This window comes from Drosophila kikkawai, chromosome X (assembly GCF_030179895.1).
Source record: "Drosophila kikkawai strain 14028-0561.14 chromosome X, DkikHiC1v2, whole genome shotgun sequence".
NCBI lineage: Eukaryota > Metazoa > Arthropoda > Insecta > Diptera > Drosophilidae > Drosophila > Drosophila kikkawai.
In genome coordinates this window covers 6,566,394-6,588,694 of record NC_091733.1, presented here as the reverse complement: position 1 = coordinate 6,588,694, position 22,301 = coordinate 6,566,394, and the positions used below count along the sequence as shown (strand labels likewise).

General features: G+C 37.5%; 1 protein-coding gene across 1 annotated transcript; it reads right to left on the bottom strand.

Annotated features, from left to right (window-relative positions):
- Positions 1-6,855: 6,855 nt before the first annotated feature.
- On the bottom strand, positions 6,856-21,386 carry LOC108084510 (uncharacterized). Its single transcript, XM_017180747.3, has 3 exons — positions 20,825-21,386; positions 7,867-8,265; positions 6,856-6,926 (listed from the first exon to the last, which is right to left on the bottom strand). Exons 1-3 carry the CDS (start codon positions 20,880-20,882, stop codon positions 6,856-6,858), a joined length of 528 nt encoding a protein of 175 aa, XP_017036236.1. The 5' UTR covers positions 20,883-21,386.
- Positions 21,387-22,301: the final 915 nt, after the last annotated feature.

Sequence of the window (22,301 nt, the reverse complement as noted above, 5' to 3'; positions counted from 1 at the left end):
TCGATCAGCTGTGCTTAGTGAAATGAATAGTTTATCAACTCTTTAGGCTGTTTAACAAAAGCAAAACCACAGATTGCATCAGATCTTTTCCACACTAACTTGACATGAATAAGATGACGAGGAATTTGATTTTTTTTGTAAAGATTTTTCTCTAACCAAGAGCAAAAGCCCCGAAGACAGTGTGTATGGCGGTATAGGCTCCCAAAACAAGTATAATTAGGCGTTTTATATTAAAAAGTAGCGATTGGGGACATTTTGGGGCAAGAATATACATTCCTCGCTGTATTTGTTTACATTTTCGTAGTGAATGGTCAAATTTTCACTGTTCAGAAGAAGAAATCAGAGTTGCACCGAAAAACTATCGCCAAGAGAAGGGCGTCATATTTAGATGCGAAACGGATGCGGTGCAAAATGAGACATCTCGGAAGCATAATTGGTGATAATCAATTTTTCGGTGTTTGTTTTCCATAAATACAGTTTACAGAGTGTTTTTATCTTTTAAAGGATATCGGAATGCGGGGAATTCGGGCATTTCAGCATTGCCATGGCACTTGAAGAGGGTCCAAATGAGAGAATATGAAGGAACGGAAAACACCCAGTCCCAATCCCCATCCCTATACCAATCCGGCCAACATATGGCCCGGGCAAACATATGGCTCCTTGGCCAGGATTGTTTTCGCATGCTCACTTGAGCTGCCTTCGACTGTCAAAATATCCAAATGACATTTGGCAAACTCGCATGTAAATGAGCTCGACCGATGATAGCCGAATCAATTGCCGTCAGCCATTCGGAGACCAGCTGGGAATTATAAACCAATCATCCCCCCGCCTCTCACCTTTCGCACACGAATCAATTAGGTGCCTAGTCATTGGCCGGGGTGAGCCAGAGGGGGCAGGGAAAGAAGAGTGGCTTAGCCGACCAAGTGAGAGGCGGAGAGAAGGGCACGCGCGCTCTCTTTATATCATATAAAATGCAGTATTAAACGTCATTATTTGGGTAAAATATTGAATGCTTTGCTACCTCGAGTACTTTTAAACTCAACTTTAACATTTGTTCACACAAAGAGCTTTACATTCGCATTCAATTTACTTGAGAATTACATATGTATATAGTGAAAAGTGCTTTGCCCTCAAAGGTTGCCCAGCTAAAATATTATAATCTATTCACCGAAAAATACATCCACATAAGTGTAAAAGGCTCTTAGGTTGGATTGCCCAAACATATGTATTTGTTATAAAAAACAAAATAATAAAGCAGCTGTATGTACAATGATAAAAAAATCTTCTTTTATGATTTTGTGCATTAAAATAAAATCTTAATATAAGACCAAAAATTCTAGAAATATGTACATCGACGATGCACCTAAGTATCTCGCCAGCTAAGCTATATTTCTGTATTTATATTGAAAGATTAGGCTATTTAGTAAAAAAAAAAAATATGCTGTAAATAGAGCAAATAATATATGGGCATTCCTACAAAAGTCACATTAAAAAGTGTTCCAATCAGGGACCGTACAAAATTATTACTTTTATTATTTCTTCCAAAAACAAAGAAAGGAAGCTAACTTCAGCACGCCGAAGTTTGTATACCCTTGCAGATTGGTTTTGATATTTATATTATAAATTATAATGCTGAAAACACACAAAACAGAGTTTCATTACATTTTACCTATACTTACAGTTTTACAGTTACAGTTTTACATCCACAGCTTTTCATTTTCTCTACATCTACCGATCGCTCCTATGGCAGCTATATGATATAGTTGTCCGATTTTTATGAAATTTATACCAAAATTCTAAAATAATAAAAAAAAGCTCATATCTCAGAGTAGATGAAATCTAAATCTATCTAAGAAATGCGTCTCGGCACTAAATTTACCAAATTTTGAAGGATCTCTAAGGATATCTCTTATCTTTGTTTTTTTTAACGAAATTTTATTTTTTGTTTTAACCCACAGACCCCAAAAGTGACTTGAGGCACTTATTACATTATGGACAATTCCAACAAAAATAATTTAAAATTTTTTTTAGCAGTAAAGAATAGTTGCTAAATTATGTATAGAAGCGTTGAAAGCTCTCAGCAGCTTGAAACGGTAATTTTTATTTACTATACATATACTTGCACAGAATATGTGTATTTCTTTTGATTATAAATGTTAAAGTATAAAACTAAACCAAACCAAGTTAATGTGGCATTAAAATAAAATTACAGATATGCAAATATTTGGTCTTTTTTGCGGTGTAAAACAAACTACTTGACCAATCTAAAAGACCCTAGTCCACGACTGCATGTATGCTGAACATAATCTACAAATTTGAAGGAAATCTGCTAAGTCGTTTTTGAGAAATCGTGCTGACCAGTTGGAAAAACGTGGTTTTGAGAAAAACACAAACGAAATAATCATTGCAGGAGATATCTGCACTGAAGAGTATATATTTTCAATGATGTAACTTTGAAACGACATCGAATACCATTAAGATCCTTTTAAAAACTTATAGTACATAAGTTAGGGAAGCAATTTATTTAATCACATAGGTCATCCCCCTAATCAAAACGGTTATGGGAGTAAAAACCAAGTGGTCTAGGTGCCGCATATCCACAGCGTGACAAAGCTCCCTCCATTGCTCACTGTTTTAGGCCTTTTTGCTTTAAAAATATTACAAAGACTTTGTTTTTAGGATCATATGCGGAGTAATTGCACTGATTTGCAGCGGAATAAGGCTTCAGAGAAATATTTTTGCTTTAATTTCCCGGACCCCAACATTCGATGATTTCTGGTGCTGTCCAAAGGAGTCCGGCGCCTTTAGCTGTTGTTGTCCCTAAAAAGTTCGTCTTTGTTTCCCGCCTTAATCTTGACATTTCCGCAAACGTGGTTAAGACCGAAAATTCTTAATTTTCAAAATTAAGTTTTAAAATTGGCATTTCCTATGCACTTTATGCTAGGGTCCTTGAACAGGCCGTTGTTCACGAATCCGTAAACGATAATAATCCTCGGGCTCGCGGGCCTCAGTCTCTCCTAACTGGGCCGCTAAAAAACAAAGATATTCGTTTTTTTCTGCATCATCAGAATGACCCTAGCTCACTTGGCAAAATTAGCAAATTGTGCCTCTTTCGATGCCAATGTAACTTTTTACGGAAACATGGCTTAAATACTCGGTCTCTGACTGCGAAATACTGGCCGGAAATTATGTCGTCGAACTTGTTGAGGTTCGTATCCAAGTTCATGATTATTTTATTGATGCCTCATGCTTCATCTTCAGCATTTCATCATTCATATTCATCATTCATTCAACTCTTATCATTGGTGACTTCAATGTACGTTCCATTTCTTGGATACCATTGCATCCAATGATTTAATTCACGGTCTGTTTGACTTTTTTTTTATCAGGGCCATTGAATTATGTAATTTTAAAACCTATTTTTGATAGTGCTTATCACCACACACTGGAGGTAATTCTTAAAGCTTCGACTGATTCACAAATACGAACCTATTCTTATCTTATTCGATTTGACCTTTTTGGATTCTTCAGATGATTTCTTAAACATTATTGAGCCTTTCTACGATACATACTACTCAGTTTTTGACATGCGTGTCCCTTAATTCCCTTTTCATAAAGTGTTGGAGGGGGGCGGCTCTAACTCTTAAATGCACTCGATAAATAATAACATATAATAACAATAATTTCCTGGAGTCTCCCAGGGTTTCTAATCGACTTTCTTATCTAATAAACTTAAAGTCACGACTTTTTAAATAATATAGTAGGGCTGCAATAGACTATTCGAGATATTTAACTGCTCGTTCTAATTACTGAACTCAAAATTCGGAATGCTATAAAAACCAAAGCAATTTTTTTGCGTTTGTAAATTGAAAACGAAAATCTTAAAAATTGTATTTTTTTTTTCCTCTTAATACGCATCCTTCTAATGAGCTTCTAATGAGTCTGCTATCGCAAAATTCTTTCAATCAGTAAGTATAATACTGAAAACTACAGAGGGATAGCAAAACTTGGTGCGTTTCAGAAATTATTCAAATTTTTAATTACTAATCAGCTTCAGCACCAATTTAGTTCAATAATGTTCCCTTGAATGTCCTTTCTGAAACGCGAGTTTTGTGCAATCGTAAGAAATGCGTTCAAAAATAACAGCGAAATCGACGTTATCTTTACAGATTCGGTGAACCATCAGTTGCTGTTGAAAAAACGTATACTTTTCCCAGTCACGTTGACCAAGTGGAGCTCAGCTTATTTATCAAACCATACTCGAAGAGTTGCTTTCAAGGGTCCATTCTCAAACCTTGTTCAAATGACTCCCGGTGTTTCTCAAGGGAGCCACCTTGGACCACTTCTGTTTGGCATTTTCATAGACGACTTGCCCCCAGTAGCCCCCTATTCTCCTGTCATGATGTATACAGGTGATGTTAAGTTATACCTCTTTCGAATCCTGATTCTCATATGCTCTTGCAACCTGTCTTGAATAACATGCAGTCCTGGTGCATCCATAATTTGCTGTTTCTCAATAAGTCGAAATGAAACTTTATATCGTTCCCCCGGAATACTTGTTTCCATGCCAATTGAACGTATCTATTCAGTAAGTGATATTGGAGTTCCATTTAACCACAACTTGAGCTTCTCCTATCCTATCCTTTAAGTTAAATAAGTTTTGGTAGTATGATTCTTTCTACTTTTTATGTTCGCTTAATAATGACTGTTATCCCTTAAACTTTAATACTGATTAGATCCTAGGACAGCTATCCTTGCCTCTGCCCACCTGATGTGAGTCAGAGCATATCGTCAAAAAACAGTCCTTATTCGGTCAGAGGTAAGGGTATTATTTATTAATTATAATGGCAGATATATACATTTTGTTTGCATCATTTTGGGGCTTATTTACATTATATGGAATTAAAAGTGAGTATGGAAATAAAGTATGTACATCCATACAATTCTCAAACTTTTGCGTTTTGTTTGCGGCTTCGTCAACTTGTTTTTGTTATTGTTGCTGCTCAGCTGCTCAGCCGCTTTTTGGTCTTGGTAGCAAAAAAAGCAAGAAAAACACCGACAAGAAAAGTAAGAGTGAGATAGGAAAATGCCACTCAAACTCAACATGCCAAATACAAACACTGAACAGAAACAATAGCAAGAGCAAAAACAAAGGCTGTGCCACAAGGTGGGGCATGGCGGCATCCCTGGGCATATTGAAGGCAGCAGAAAGTGTAAACAGGAAACGTGATATTTGACAGATGAGTGTAGATATTTAGATACTACTTATGCCTTGGGAAGCCACCACCACTGAAACCAATCGTATTGGTCCACCCAGTAGCTCCGCTCCCTACACATGTTCCCGCTACTGGACTCCCCGGTCTTTCCTTCTAAGGAGTACACTGAAAAAAATAGAGAGACCAGCTGAAAAACCACATGTTATTTCATAATATGTAAGTTATACCAAAATTATATATTTTATCTATTTCAATTCCCTTTCCCTGAGGAGGACTTTTGGCTGTTGCGCCGTTTTGTTTCTTGCTATATTTTTTATTCCCAACATTTTCGTGTGCATTCCGACGGATTAGAAATAAGTTTTTGTTTGCCGTGCATTGAATTCCCCGGAGCGTGCCAACTCCCCGGCTCTCGGCAGCTCTGGTGTCTTATTGATTTTCTGCTACAGCTTTTACTTGCCGCAATTTTAAGTGACGCACACAGACACTTCACACTCACATAGAGAGCTGTGGAAGATGGAGACGGGGCAGAATCGCACAAAGAGAGAGCATGATGAAAATTGAGGCAGCAAGAAGGCAACGAAGCCAAGATAACTCACAGAGAGAGAGAGAGAGAGAGATGAAGCGAAAAGAATCAAAGAGAAGTAAATATTTTGATGGATTAATGCCTTTTCGCCATTCTCTTTCCCCCTCCATCTCCGTCTCTTGCTATCATTTTTTTTCGACAGATAAACTAACAGTATATTAACATAATATTACTTTTACAGTAAAACCGTGATAGTTGGCCGATATTTTCAACTGAAAACAGCTGTTCCCATGCAAACTGCTGAAAATATCTACCAACTATCGCGATACTTTGGCGATATTTTCGGTAATTCAGTCATTCAGTCGTCGGAGGAATACCCAGAGTAGTTCAGTCTATATATATATTTAAAATTCAAATATGTTTTAAATCGGAAATATAGTTTTCTCATACGATTTAATAAAAATATTGTTTTGAATTTGATCAAAAACAAATAATTAAATACCATGAAATAAGTAAATATATACTGTTACATATCTCCTAAAGGTTGTTCTATTCATCTGACCAAAATATTCGAATTTAAACGATCTAATTGCAAACTGGAAAGGTAAAGATACTTCGAAAATTGCATCCTTATTGATATACCCGGTGTTTATATAATTAAAGGTGTTGAAAACTAGTACAAGCAGAGAATGTGTATCTGTATTTAAAAGAAAGCCTAAATAATCTTATATATATATCATAGAACATATTTCATCATTAACGGATTTAGACCAATTTGAGTATAATCAATAAATCAAACATATTATTTAAAACTCGCGCAATGAGTCGACCTAGAACTGTTAAAGTGTTCGATTAGCAAATAGGCGATAGTTACGGTAATAATATTTTCGATTAAATAAAATCTCCCAGATATATTTGGACCAATCGGCTAACTTACACAATAAGTGCTTATAAGTATCCATATATCTTCAGTCAAATGTGCACTTGGCACCTAATGTCTGCCAGATTGATAAACCCTATCGATTAAAAATCGAAACAAAAAATTGTACACTTAATACTCGGGTCGAGTGCAATAAATCAAGGAAATAAAGTATGGTATGGAAATGAGTTTGCATTTTACTCACAATCATAATAGTCGTATCGATCCGCTTCGCTGGGATTATTGCTACCCATGATTTTGGCAAAAACTGTGAAAGAGAAAAACATATAAACAATGGGGTAAGAAAGAAAACAATTTAAGAGACACAGCCAAAATGTTTAAAACAGCGCCGGCGAAACGAGGGAAATCGCAGCAATTCAATTAAAATCGCTGTCACAGGCTCAATTTGAAAGCCAAGGAGATGGAAAAGGGGGAAAAAGGACTGAGTGAAACGGGGCGGAGGTTGAGGCAAATGAAAATAGACTCTAAAATGTTTAAATGGAAATGCAGTTATTGGGCAACATAAATACATTTTTTAAGTGGCACGTTCTGACCGTTAACGCGACAGTGAACAGTCCGACGGAAACTTAAAATTAAAAAAAAAACTACCCTTTAAATCAGAGGTACCATTGCTCTTACAGCTCACCTTGTATTGAGGACTAACGACCTAAAGTAGGAATAATAAGTTTTTAGGTATTGGGTTGGTTTTAATGAATATATGCACTGGTTTTTAGGTAATTTTTACCTTAAAATACTTATGTATATATATATTTTTAATTTTTTTTTATTTTTTACTTTAAGTTCTTAATATCTTGAGCATATTGTGTACAAGTTTAACATCGATCATAGCTAAATTGACGAAGTTAAGCAGAGTTGAACGAAGGTCGTTTGATGTTCAATGTAGTATGAGTAATGTAAAGCGCTCTCCTGAAAAGTGTCATTTTCAAAACGATAACTCAAAATATACAAAGCCAATCGATTTTAAATTTGGAACATATCTTTTTAAACTCATTTTACAGGTCGGGTTTTTTTACTTTTATGTTTTATTATTTTTTATTTAACAAATCATTTTATTTTTTAGTCAAAAGTCGGGGTTTTGACTTCTAATTTTGATATAAAAAATATTTAAAAATAAAAATGCCAAAGCCAAGTTTAAATTTGCAATTAATGAACATTTTGAAGCATGTTTAGATATTTAAGTGACTCACGTTTGGCGATGGTCCTGCGGACTCGTAGGAAGCAGGACTTGGAGCGGGAGAGGTGTGCAAGATCCTCCGGATAAGATCCGTTCTGCAAGCAAATGATCGGCGCCGACTGGACTACGCGGCAGTGGCTGCGGCTGTGACTGCGACGGCGACGTTCCAGCAGGGGAATGGTCACAAAGTTCGGCACTGGCTGCAGTTGTTGCAGTTGCTGCACCTGCAATTGTTGTGGGTCACCTGATGCCTCAACTTCCGTTTCCGGTTCTGTGTTGCCGTTATGGTGATTGTTGTTGGAGATGCTATTACTATTGTTGTTGTTATTATTATTGCTACTACTATTATTGTTATTATAGCTGGCGTTGGTATTGATGATTGTAATGACGTTGACACTTAGCTCCCCAGAAGCTGAAAATTTAAAAATGTAATTAATTAATTCATTTATTATTATACTGAGGCGGTCAATTTATTCGTAGACAGTCAAGCGGCGATAAGATCCGCGCAAACATCAGTGGTCAGTTCCAAAAATGTACTGGCAAGCAGGGAGATATCTACTGGGTTTCCAGCCACCAGGGCATAGGTAACGAGACCGAGGACGAACTTGCAAAGAAGGGAAGGCAAAGGACTGGCGAGTGAAAGAGCAGAAACGTCCCTGTCTCCCTAAGAACGCTCCAAAGTGAGCTAGAGGCGCGGGCTGACGCAAGCGCAAAAAGCAGGTGGAGGAGTAATTCCACAACCTTCAGAATATCAAAAGAAAGAGTGGATTATTATATAGTTTTTTTAAGAGAGTTTTCCCTAAAAAGTTTAATTATTGTTGTCAATTATTATATAATTTATGTTACAGTTACTTTGTTTAATGTATATTATTTGAAATCCATAGAAAATATTTCATTCTGTCTTTTGATTTTTAATATTTTAAAAAAGATTACAGTGGTTCGACATTCGTTTGCCAAATTGGAAGGAGTACGTTTGTTAAGGAAGATCATATACGAACTAGATGGGTATCTAGATGTCCAACTAGATACCCATCTAGTTCAGGCATGCCCAATCGACACCTTTAGTACTTTAGGGCATTAATTACATATTAGCTTAAAGGGAAACCATTATGATGTGAAAGCTTGTTTTGAATATTTTTCGCTTTACACTGCCATTGCATCTTTTTCAATCATCTTTTTGTAAATAATTTTATTGTAAACGAAAATGCAATGAGGAAAATTTACGGCAATGTGCCAAGGCGCATTGGTGTTTTCTAACCTCCAGGCTGTCATGTAAGTGTCAATGGAATTAAATTTTGTTGTTTTTGATTACAGGGATGGCAATATGAGTACAGAACAAGAAAGGAAGCTAACTTCGGCACGCCGAAGTTTGTATACCCTAGCAGATATTATTTCATTACATTTTACCTATACTTATTATGTTGAGAGTTTGACAGTTACAGTTTTACATTCCCAGTTTTACATTTTCCCTACATCTACCGATCGATTTATATGGCAGCTATATGATATATTTGTCCGATTTTCATAAAATTTTTAACAAAATTCTTAACTAATAAAATAAGCTTATATCTTAGAGTATATAAAAATAGGTTGAAAAACAGTCAAGGTATAATTTTTTTTACTACAAATTTATCGAAAATTTTGTATGGCAGCTATATGATATAGTCGTCCGATCCGGCCCGTTCCGACACATATAGCAGTGAGAGTATATAGAAGACTATATGCAAAGTTTCATTCAGATAGCTTTAAAACTGAGGACCAGTTTGCGTAGATACGTACAGACGGACAGACAAACGGACAGACGGACATGGCTAGATCGACTCGGCTGTTGATGCTGATCAAGAATATATATACTTTATAGGGTCGGAAAGGTCTCCTTCACTGCGTTGCAAACTTCTGACTGAAACTATAATACCCTGCAAAAAAAAAACGTATATTGGTACCCAAAAGAAGCGCACATCTTCTCGAAAAGATTGTTTCCATAGACCTAAAATAATGTTCTAAAACAACGAGCTGGTGATGCTGATCAATTAGTAGTCATAAGTAACGACCAGATTTCGGCATTATTTGATTTTGACATGCATGTGTATCTATCGGGATATTTTAAACTTTAAGGTTGGTTATAATAGCTACAAAGTTGGTTGGCGTTGCCAAAGATACCCCTTATTCAAGCTATTTATTTTCTGTATATATCTATGCTTGCGCCACTAATATTATTTACAGGGTAAGAAATACACTAACTTTACTACGGTTAAGACTCTTAACTCTTAACTTAAGAGTCTAGGGATTTAGGGCATCACGCCGAGCGGTACCTAGCATTACTTCACCGGCGCGGAGACCCTAACTTCGTCATCTCCTTCCGCCTCTAAGCCAAGGCCCTGAGTGCTCGCTGCAAATGTAGCTGCCGCTCACCAACGGCACCAGGACTTCGACGCTGATCGCGGACCCTGCTACTGCCTCCAGTTTCTGCCTCTCACAGCCGAACCTGTGGTACTCAAATAGGACGTGCTGCGCGTCCTCTATGAAGGCAGTCGTGACCGCTTAGTGCCTGGGTGAGTAGAAATCCACCTGTTCATGCGACCTCTCTATCCATTGCGCCAAGTCTGGTATGAGGGTGTGCGTCCATCGGCCCTTTGATGAGGAGTCCCAACCATTCTGCCAGCTCTCCATGCTTCTCCTCCTGGCGGCAGCCTTGACCTCGGGTCTGGTCAGCTGCGATGTCTCCCTGGCATGCGAGGCTGCGTATATCTCCTTCCTTTCCCTTACCAACTCAGTGAGTGGAACTTGCCCGGCTTGACCAGCGCCGCGTCTTCCAATACGGTCCGGAACGCATACGCCATACCGTCGTTACCTGTCTTGGCCCTCTTGCGTTCAGCAGCATCTTGGATAACGCACCTACGTGTTACTGATGTCCAGGATAACTACCGGACTTTGTTCCTTTTTTCCACCTGGAATCTGGTAGCCTCGTTTGCCATTTCGATAACCGTTATGATGGCGTCCTGGGCTGACCGCCCCTTTCTGAAGCCATGCTGCTCCGGGGAGAGACCACTATCTGCTTCGATAGCTTCGCTCAGCCCGGTTGACATCACTCTCTCAAAAACCTTCCCTATCGCATCCAGCAGGCCATGTGGCCTTTAGTAAGGCGCTCTCCTGGTGGCTTGCCAGGCTTGGCAGTCATTGCCTGTCGGGGAACGTACCCTCCTGGAGGCACTTATTGTTCAAGCCGGCCACATTCGTCGCTCTGTTCGGGATCGCCCGAGAAAGGCTCGCGACCTGCTGTCCACTCGGGAACAGGGCGCTGACTATGCCCTCCAGCGCTTCCGGATCAGTTGGGGCTTTGTCCCCCGCGTTGAGCCGCTTAACCGCCAGTTCCGACTGCATCATCTAGCGAGAAGCCCACAAGGACATTTGCAACGGTCTGAGGCCTAAAGGTGTCTTGTCGGAACGCCCTTCCTGGCGGGGTGGATGTGGAGAGCCTCTCGAACCTCATTCCGTGCCTCAGCGTAGATCCTGATCCGAGCTCTGTCCAGCTTCTAAGGCTTTCGGAGGGGCAGGCGATCGGCTTAGCTTTCCGCTCCTCCTGAACGCTGCTGCCTCCTCGTCGACCGGCGCTTCACTGGGTTGGCAAGGCGACCTTCTTAAGCCCGAACCCAAAACCCGAACATGACCACGGGATTTCCCCCTAACTCTGCGCAAGGGTCGGTCGCCGACGCACTGTAGCCCCTCTAGAAAAAACACCGTTTCAAAAATAAAAGAAGTCGGTGCTGCAAAAACGAGCATATGAGCATTCAATGTTGAACTTTGTTTCTATTTTTGTATCATAAAAAGGCGGAAATTGGTTGACTTTCAGGTAATATTACACAAAAAGTAGATTACCTATCGTGCTACAGGTAAAACTGTTGATCGAATAATTGATAACTAAACTAAAAAACACTCGTCAAACTGTTTCTGAAGAACCGTTATCATGTATTTCGGATTTGACGGAGAACTTCCATCAGTTAATGACAGAAAATTTGATAAAAGATGTTGTCCCAGACTTTCTTTAAAGTCGGCAGTAGTCGGGTTAAGTAAAACATATAAACCACTGAGCCACAATCCAGTCCATGGGAAATAAAGTTTCTTCTAACACATGAAATTCTAGTATATACTTATACTGTTTTCCCACACTGTGTGAAACAGTTAGAATTTTTGGCGGATGTGGAACTCCGCTTGCCACAGAGTCCAATCCATCTTTCAGGATCTGATAATTTCTTATCGATCGCCTCATCCAAAACCTAAACAAAGATGTCTGCAACGGCTGCTGACTTATTTTTTTTTAAGATATTTCCAGGTACTTTGAATTATGGAAAAGTAAAATATTTTGTAATTAGAAAAATAATTATTGTTCGAACTTACAGTTGCAGAGTGTAGTTTTTTATAAATAACCGATTTAAGCTTCCCTTCTTAATCAAAAAATATATGCAAAAAAAAATTACGATAAATTCGTAAAATTAACAAACTCTTCTCACTCCGCCCTTGCCTCAGGGATGCTCCCCCATGTGGCTGGCTTATTTCTGGCTCCTGGCCAACTGGCTTGTGGTTTTGTTTCCCCCAAAGATCTTGTTGTTGTCGACTGGTGGTGTTTATTTGTTGCACATTTCGAGCCAACAAATGCCACACATGACACAATGAACATTCAACAGGTCAGATAGTCAGGAACAGATTCGAGCGGATTTTCTTTGACGTCAGCTTTGGAACGACCCCATATACCCAATGCAAACTTTTCTCGATACTACACAGGAATCACAAATAAAATAGGTTTATTTGGCACGCAGCCCACATCATTGTAATTTCCCATTCAACTCTCAATTAATTGCATTTGTGTGGCATTTTTAATGCACTATTGCAAGAGTCGTTAATTCTACTTCCCAAAAGTCTAGTGCTTGTGCATTGCGAGTAATTATTATGGGATCGTTTCGCTGGCCTGCTCTATAAAATGCTGTAAATTTGCGCCCCATAAAAAATGTGACAGAAAACCATAAACACGCAAGCAACTGTTTGAATTTTGTCAATATCATTAAAATGTGACAAGATATACGCTTAATGCAACTATATATATGAATGTGCATATCACTGTCGACGGTCGTCCCAGTAGTGACGATGAGCACCGAGAGTGTGCTCCAGGCACCTACTAAATATACACGCAAAATTTAAAATCTGACTTTCTGCCTACTAGGAGTTGGCCGGCCACTAACACTACTTGCCAGGCATGTCAGAACCATTTAAGAAAATCGTCCTAAACCTGGAAAAAATAGATAAAGTAACCCTTCAAAGTTGTATTTATGGCGACTTGCCTTGATTTATGGTGTACCCTTACAGGATCCGTCCATACGTCTGTCCGTCCGTTCATGAACGAATAAAAGCTGGAAGAGGTCACAAAGTTCAGTTTTTGGGACACACCTCTCTCCGCTCTACAGTAAATCCAACCAATTTTGCAGTCAAAGTACCCCGACCCAAAATCACGGGTTGATTTTACTCAAGACTACAGTATAACGACGTAACGCGTTACGTCATATAACTGTGGAGTAAATCCAAACACGATTCTGCAGTAAAAAGACCAACCAACCAATACGAAAATGGTAAAATACAGTATTTTACAGGTTTACTGTAAAAAACTGCAGGTTGACCTACTATTACAGTTACCGTACTGTGACCTTAGTTAATACTAAACATTCTTAATACCAAACACTATTAGTAAAATGAAGTTTTGGTTTTTCTTAAACTTTGTAGTGCAATAATATATAATTTAAGTCTTAAATTAAAGAGCTACAAATGTTAATTAAAACCTATAAATACAGATACATTTTCTTAAAAATGACTTAATGTAATTCAACCTACAAAAATAGTATATTCAACCTAGGAAAATTTATTCTGTGTACTAGTAGCACGTCGTCGGCATATGCTACTGCTTTTACTCCCCGACAGTTGAGTTCCTTCAATATGTGGCACATGTTTATTGGCCAGAGTATGGGCTATAAATCTCCGCCCTGGAGTGTGTCTTCCTCGCGTGAGGGGAGTGCCACCTAGTTCGGCTAAGATCGTCCGACTCTCCCATGCCTCCCAATACCTATCGAGTTCAGGGCTCCCAGATACGGATTCTACGTTCATTGTCTTAGACCTTCTTACCTACTTACAGCTACTGTGCGTCGTTGGTCTCATCCACCAGAGCCTTAGACACTGAAGTTATTCGCCTGCTTGACAAAGAATGTCGCTCTGGCCTTCCCTTGAGCGTATTTGGCCCTAATAGGTGCGCTATCGCTGAGATGCTGTGACAGACCAAGCTTCGCCTTCGAGGGCAGGAACGCACCTGGGTTGGTCTTCTGAGACTCTTCGAATTCCGCAGTCCCTGCGTACCCTAGCACGCCACTTTTGCCGCTCTTGGTATTAACTTAACTACGGTGGTGCCCAACTGAGCTCCCTGGAAAGGCTGAATTTACCCCTGCGAACCAGGAAGTCTGCGGCCACGGGTCGCGTAACACTCCTGACTTGAGGGAGGCCTATTATGATCAGTTTTTAATTTTTATACCCTTGCAGGGTATTATAATTTCAGTCAGAAGTTTGCAACGTAGTGAAGGAGGAGACCTTTCCGACCCTATAAAGTATATATATTCTTGATCAGCATCAACAGCCGAGTCGATCTAGCCATGTCCGTCTGTCCGTCTGTCTGTTTCTACGCAAGCTAGTCCCTCAGTTTTAAAGCTACCTGAATGAAACTTTGCATATAGTCTTCTATACACTCTCACTGCTATATATGTCGGAACGGGCCGGATCGGACGACTATATCATATAGCTGCCATACAAATGTTCGATCAATTTTTAGAAAAAAAATTATAACTTGGCTGTGTTTCAATATTTATTATTCCAGAATTTCCGTAAAAATTTTATGATAATCGGACGACTATATCTTATAGCTGTCATAGGAACGATCGGAAAATGAATAGGAAAAAAATAACAACTTCGTTGTTTTTCAACATATTCTTATCTACTTTTAGATATGAGCTTCTTTTATTATTTTAGAATTTTGGTAAATATTTTATGAAAATCAGACAACTATATCATATAGCTGCCATAGAAGCGATCGGTAAATGTATACAATATGTAAAACTGGGAATGTAAAACTGTAACTGTCAAACTGTAAACATAATAAGTATAGGTAAAATGAAATGAAACTCTGTTTTGTGTGTGTTTTCAGCATTATAATTTATAATATATATATCAAAACCAATCTGCAAGGGTATACAAACTTCGGTGTGCCGAAGTTAGCTTCCTTTCTCGTTTTTTATAATAATTATTATAAATATTTCACTTAACAAAGTATAAGTTCCATTAAATTAATAATTGAACAAATTTGATTTACATCGTTGTGAAAAACGCGATTATATATTTTTCAAACCTATCTACAAACATTCCAGTTACTTACATACATATGTTGTTTACAGTGATTACTATAGGCCTGAGAAAATTTCTTTAAGATTTTTTTTATAAGAATCCAAAAGCAAAAATAATGTACCTTTATATCGTGGCATTTTCCAGATACATTTTCCAAAAGCTCTCGAAAAATCTGGCCTTAACCTGTAATACTATATGTCTGTCTGTGTACATAAATATATACCTACGTACGAGCAAAAAAATAATGCCCACCACAAGGCGCGAATATGCAAACAATTATTATTGTTCCCATTTAGCTCGAAAAGCAACTAATTTTATACCCAAACATAAGCAAACAAGAACATTTAAAAACAATCTTTACAGAAACTCATAAAATCGCATACAAGAAGCCAGAGCCAAAAAATATTTATATTAATGACATGCATAAATACGGGCATGTAATCGGTGTCTGTTCTCGGATCGCCGCCGGCCCGGAATATGTTTATGACGAGAAACGGGACGCAATCTAAACAAAATCGTAGTTCGAATAGAAATCGGCGTATGCAACAGAAACATGTTCCAGACATTGTTTAGATCTCTGTCTTCGGTGTTCAGCATTTCAAGCTTTCAGCAATTCAAGTTTTCTGGCAATTGCAATTTGAGGGATAAACCACACCGATCAGCCGTAAATTGTCCGCCCGAAGGTCGCCGATTCTCTTCACTTGAATTCGCGGATACAATTCCGGCCGGGGATTTATGCACCTGCGACCTATCAATCCGAGTGTATTTACACTGAGGCAATAACCTTAAATTTCAGTCAAAGCAAAAGGTAGCAGTGGGGGCTATAAATTGGAAAGTGAAAAATATTGTGTTCACTTCGTTTTAATATTAGGAAAACCTAATGTTCCACAATATGTACATATTATACATCGAATTTCTTCAAATTCAAATTCGACGCTCGATGATCAAACAGCAGTGAATTCTTCGTAATTATCTTAGGATTTGATTCTTAAACTATGAAGAATTCCTGAATGATCACAATATGTAAAACAATTAAAACTATTACTTAACAAGATAAAAATATTAATAAGTAAGTAAATGACGTATAAAATGGTGTTTGCGGTGCATATCGATTGGAAAAATGATATTGCTGTGTTCCAAACAGTCACCTGTGTTATTATACCCTTGCAGGGTATTATAATTTCAGTCAGAAGTTTGCAACGCACTGAAGGCGACCTTTTTGACCCTATAAAGTATAAATATTCTTGATCAGCATCAACAGCCGAGTCGATCTAGCCATGTCCGTCTGTCCGTCCGTCTGTCCGTTTCTACACAAACTAGTCCCTCAGTTTTAAAGCTATCTGAATGAAACTTTGCATATAGTCTTTTATATACTCTCACTGCTATATATGTCGGAACGGGCCGGATCGGACGACTATATCATATAGCTGCCATACAAATGTTCGATAAATTTTAAGAAAAAACTTTATAAGTTGGCTGTTTTTCAACATTTTTGCACCATTATTTATATTTATATTATTTCAGAATTTCGATAAAAATTTCATGAAAATCGGACGACTATATCTTATAGCTGCCATAGGAACGATCGGGAAATTAATAGGAAAAAAAGTATAACTATATATATAACTATAACTATAACTATTTTATTATTTCAGAATTTTGGTATACATTTTATGAAAATCGGACAACTATATCATATAGCTGCCATAGAAACGATCGGTGGATGTATACAAAATGTAAAGCTGGGAATGTAAAACTGTAACTGTCAAACTGTAAACAAAATAAGTATAGGTAAAGTGTTCTGAAACTCTGTTTTGTGTGTGTTTTCAGCATTTAAGTCTATAATATAAACACCAAAACCAATCTGCAAGGGTATATAAACTTCAGCGTGCCGAAGTTAGCTTCCTTTTTTGTTTCTATTAATTTGACCTGAATGGATTAATTCTTAATGAACCAAGTTAGCTTCCGTTCTTGCTTTTCTTAAAACCTTACTTTCTGCAAGCAAAGTATTATGTTATTTAACTGCAGTTAAATGTCCGTACTTTAGCAGAATTACGTCGTTTTTATACCCTTACAGGGTATTATAATTCCAGTCAGAAGTTTGCAACGCAGTGAAGGAGTATAAAAGTATACATATATATTCTTGATCAACGGCCGTAGAAATCGAGAAATTTTGTAGAAGTTAAAACTATAACTTGGCTGGTTTCAACATATTTTGATCATTTTTGAGATATGACCATCTTTTATTATTTCAGAATTTCGGTTAAGCTGTGAGTGTAAAACTGTAACTGTCAAACTGTAAATATAAAAAGTATAGGTAATTTGTAATGAAACCTTGTTTTGTGTGTTTTTCAGCATTTAAATTTACAATGTTTATTTTATTAGATATTTTAAATCTAAAATATAGTTTTTCTATACGATTAAACTTTTCTTTTTTTTTCTAATTTTATGAAAACCCAATTATTTTATTATTTATGTACGAATTTTTTCTTGTTATTCATACATTTTATTTTTGTTTTTTTCTATCTAATGCTCCTGTTTTCGCCCAGTGTTTGCATCTATCATTGGCCCCGTTTCAAAGTTTGCAGCATAGCAAAACTGATCAAACGACAGTCTGAATTTGGCCAGAACGGTCTGACAGTTGAGCACATTCCAAGTTTCGCATTTTACCGCACACTTTCCCTCCATAAGAGAGGCACAATATTGTAAACAATAATAAACACTCGCACACCCCAACAACTGCAAATTGTTTTCATGTCAAAGAACCGCATTCGATACTTTGTTTCTGTTGCTCTTGCCGATTTTCGTTTTTGATCAGGCAAATGTGGTTCCGTTCAATGAAACAATGAAGAAAGTACCCTAATGGGAAAACAAAATCAAGATCAAAGATTTTTTGGGGGTCTTGATAATTTCGGACTGATCTTCTGGCAAACTGTTGGTCGTTGTGCGGAAGCCAGACACTATTACTCACAAATATGAACAACCTTCTGCCAACTTTACACAATTTCCGAATCATAGTTTTACAAGTTGTTTTGATTTAATTTAAATGATAGAAGATATTTATAAAATGAAGTTGTGTTCTATGCACATTACTGTGCATATTATTGTTACTATAAATATTACTTAAATAAAATTTCGGTGCTTTTTGGGGACTGAAGTCCAAATGCGAATCCCAGGCCATTTGGGGCGCCATGGGTGGGCGACCGCCTTAGGCCTTTGGATCTTGGTTCTTGGTGGTCTTCCAGGGAAAACTCTTTTTCCTCCGCTGGCAGTTTGTGTTTGGAAATCGCTTTGATGTCGGCAGGTGGCAAAGCTGCTGTAGAGAATAAATGTTGGTTCTATGGTCTTTTCGAAAGTACCGGAATGGAAATGCTGTGGAAATAAAAATCAAATAAATTGTTCATCCCAATTCCGTTTGGTCTAAACACCTAGACAAATAAACAGGGAAATTTCTCCTCGCTCGATTTTTTGTTAAGTGTAATCAAATTTAAAAAAAAAAAGCAAAATCCAATTAAACCTGCCATCTACGAATGTTTCCATCCAAATTGTTGTTTATCTGGAGGCTCTCTTTGTTTTCCATTTGACTCACTCGAATAAGTAAATATAGACCATAAAGATAATACCACGTGCAAATGTTTGAAGGGTGAACGTGAACCCCATCAATCGAAACAATTGCGCAAGGCTGCTCTGGACTTTGTTTAATTAAAGTTTCTGAGCCTTTTTTTAAATGAACATTTTACAGGAAAACTATTAGACATTTTATAAGAGAAAAGGCTTGGTGTAAAAAAAAGGTAAGTGTCTTTTTAACAAAACGATGACCCCTACAAAAACATAATACGCTTCTTACTTTTCGCTCTACGCGGCTTATTGATGTATTACTATCTTATTCTAGTACCGACATGGAATGTAAGGCAACGTAATTGAAAGTAATGGCTTATTATTGCGCCACTTTAGACCCTTTGGTCTAATGTGCAAGTTATAACGATTTGTACGCAATAAGCTGAAACGTAAATAGCCATCCTGCTCTGAAAACTTTAATCCTAATCATCACTTCACTGCGTTGCAAACTTCTGACTGAAAGCATTATGCTTGTTGCAAGGGTATAAAAAAAACTACATAAAGGACAAGTATTCTGAGGTACTCACGCGACGTTTTCATTCAAAGTGTTTTGTTGCTTATGTGCATTGATTACAATTATTCATTTAGTTAAGAAACTTATTGGTTAAATAAAGTTATTAACAGCAGAAAATGAAAACATACAAGTAAAAGCAACATGCTCCTGTATCTTTAAACAACAACATTTGTTGTAACCTTTGTATTTCGCACCATAGCAACTTTTCCCTTCATACGTCAACATTTTCTTCTGCCTTCCGTCATATTTAGCTTTTTCATAAATTCGAGTTTAATTAGACCAAGTGAACCAGCCGTGTCCATGTTCCTTTCAATTTCCCCCATAATGCTTTGGATTCGTACCGGCTATCGTAGCACTAGACACTACTAGATAGACATTCAATGGTCCAATTGAGAGTTCTAGGTATATAGCTTCCTTTCTCGTTTTATATTAATACAACAACATAAATTTACGTTTAATTTTAGTCAGAAGTTTGCAACGCAGTGGAGTCATTTCCGACCCTATAAAGTATTTATATTTTTGATCATTTTGTCTGTCCGTTCTATAGTTAGTTTTCTGACTTCTCTCAATAGTATACGAGTCGGATCGGACGCCTGAATTAAATAGGTGCCATAGAAATGATTGAACATTTTTAAGGAAAATAATATAATCTACTTTAAGGTATAGCCATTGTGTATTATTTCAGAGTTTCGATGTAAATCGTATGAAAATCGGACGACTGTATCATATATGTAGATTCCATAGAAACGATCGGCAGAGAAAAGTTCAAAGCGGTGAATGTAAAACTGTGACCGTAAAACTGTAAATCCAATATGTAATAGGTTAGTTAATGAAGTTTAGTTATTATTATTATTAGTTAGTTTTTATTTAGTTTCTTATTATTGTTTATAATTGCAAACTGCAATACAAACTTCTTGTTTTCTGTTTACTTTAAATTAACTGACATCTTGCGAAACCATAAAAAAACACACGTAAACTGATAAAGAAGTATAACTGTATAACTGTCATTAAATCCAACAACAAAATACAAAATTCTTTAGCTTTACTGTGATTCATCCCACAGATATGGTTGAATTTCCTCCGTGAATCACACTAGTGCCTCCAAAGGGAAAGCCCATAAGAGACCATTTCTATAGCTTTCAGCAAAAAATACAATCCCGAATAATGATTTTTTAAAGGCCTTAATCCAGAATTATAGTCTAGAATTATGTCTGGAAGTCGCATGCTTGAGTAAAGAAAAATATTCGTGATTATTCAGACAATCTACATATTTTACTTGTAGGATCGAAAAGAACTCTATCCCTGCTTTGCAAACCTTGAACTAAAACTGTAATACCTTGCAGGGATATGAAAATGAGTATTTATTTTAGTGAACTCAAGAAATTTCGCAAAGAACATAAAAAACACTTACAGATTTCCTCAATTTGCGAGGGCGCCTCCATTTCTATGGCATTCAGGATCTCGGGCATGTTTACTACGCTTCGCGAATAATCGATTGTTTTAAAAAAAGTATTCGCTGTGTTTATAAAATTTCACAGCGCGAGCGTTGCAAGTATTCGCTCGTTTTTCCCTTTTTCCGACTGCAATTGACTGCATTTACAAAGGCTAAAATTAGTTTAGCCCAACACCACAGCGGATCCAAAATAGGAACAGAAAATAAATAGAAAAAATAACGGCACGAGTAATATCACACACCGCAAACCGAAAAAAGTAATTATCAACTATGACTCAAGGTGGGGAGACACAACAAATGCGCAAACTGAATAATAGAATCAGAGTTCACTTGCTCTCGGCCGGACTATACGTTATGGGTTGCTTTTGAATTCATTTCGGGATCGTTTTAGGTTTCAACTATTACTGTGTTACGCAATTTCGTTTCGGAAAATTCCCATTCGAGTGCAGCGGAAAGGTGCATGGATGTGGCGAACTTTCCGGCTGCTTTAATTTCCCGCTATCCGATCGCGTCTATTTGCGTTGACGGCTGTCCAGTTAATGTTTTCTTTTACTTTCCATTTCGATCCACATGCCAACAGCTCAGTCGCTTTCAAACTCATGGAATTTTCACGTGTGTGGGAGAAAAACGAGGGAAGAGCGCGAGAGAATCGTCCAAAAACACTCTGCCAATCGATCGTTTTTCCTCGGTTCTGCTCGGCTGCTGGCTCACTGAACGGAAAATCAGAGTGAATATTGCGAGCGAGGCCAAAAAGAAAACCTCACGAAAACTCATACAGGCCTGTTCTAGTTTCCACTTCCGCAAAATTTATTCGGATTCGGATTTCCCTGACCTGTTTTAGTATTCACTTCCGAAAAATTCTTACGGATTCGTAGTTCCCTCTGTTAAGTCTCTGTTAATTTGCAGGAGAAACGCACGGAAACTTTCCGTGTGCCATTGGGCCGGCGGATTCAATTCCGCAAAATCAGAAATTAATTATTTTAAAATACAATGCGATTATGAAAATTACAAATTTTAATTGTATTTTATTCCTTGAAGTTTTGGGAACATTATTGCATAATTGAATTAATTAATACTAACATACTTGATTTAAAAATAATTATTTTGTGGGTGCACCTTAAAATCGGTTCGATTCTAACCTTCAACATAATTGCAAATCCGCCGCCGCTGTGTCGTATTTAAGAGGGACCATTTAAGGGTTGTCAGCGTTTAAAAAAAGGCATATATTTAAGATAAATTTTGAACAATTACTTTTTATGTTGTTTTACAATTAAAAGATCTGCTTTTAGGGTAAAGTATATGAAAAAGTGTTTTTGTTTAAAATACCAGCCAGTTTAATCTACAAACTGAACTAAGTGTTATGCGAAGGGAATTTTTTCTAAACCCTGGGCAACTCTACTCTCGAGCATTTGCGACCAGAACAGCTGATTGCAAT

Excerpts from the sequence above, each read along its gene's own strand:
- LOC108084510 (XM_017180747.3), bottom strand. The coding sequence starts at position 20,882 with ATGCCCGAGATCCTGAATGCCATAGAAATGGAGGCGCCCTCGCAAATT. Across the intron at positions 8,266-20,824 it reads CTCGCAAATTGAGGAAATCT|CTTCTGGGGAGCTAAGTGTC; the intron begins GTAAGTGTTTTT and ends TTAAATTTTCAG. Across the intron at positions 6,927-7,866 it reads CCGCAGGACCATCGCCAAAC|TTTTTGCCAAAATCATGGGT; the intron begins GTGAGTCACTTA and ends TCTCTTTCACAG.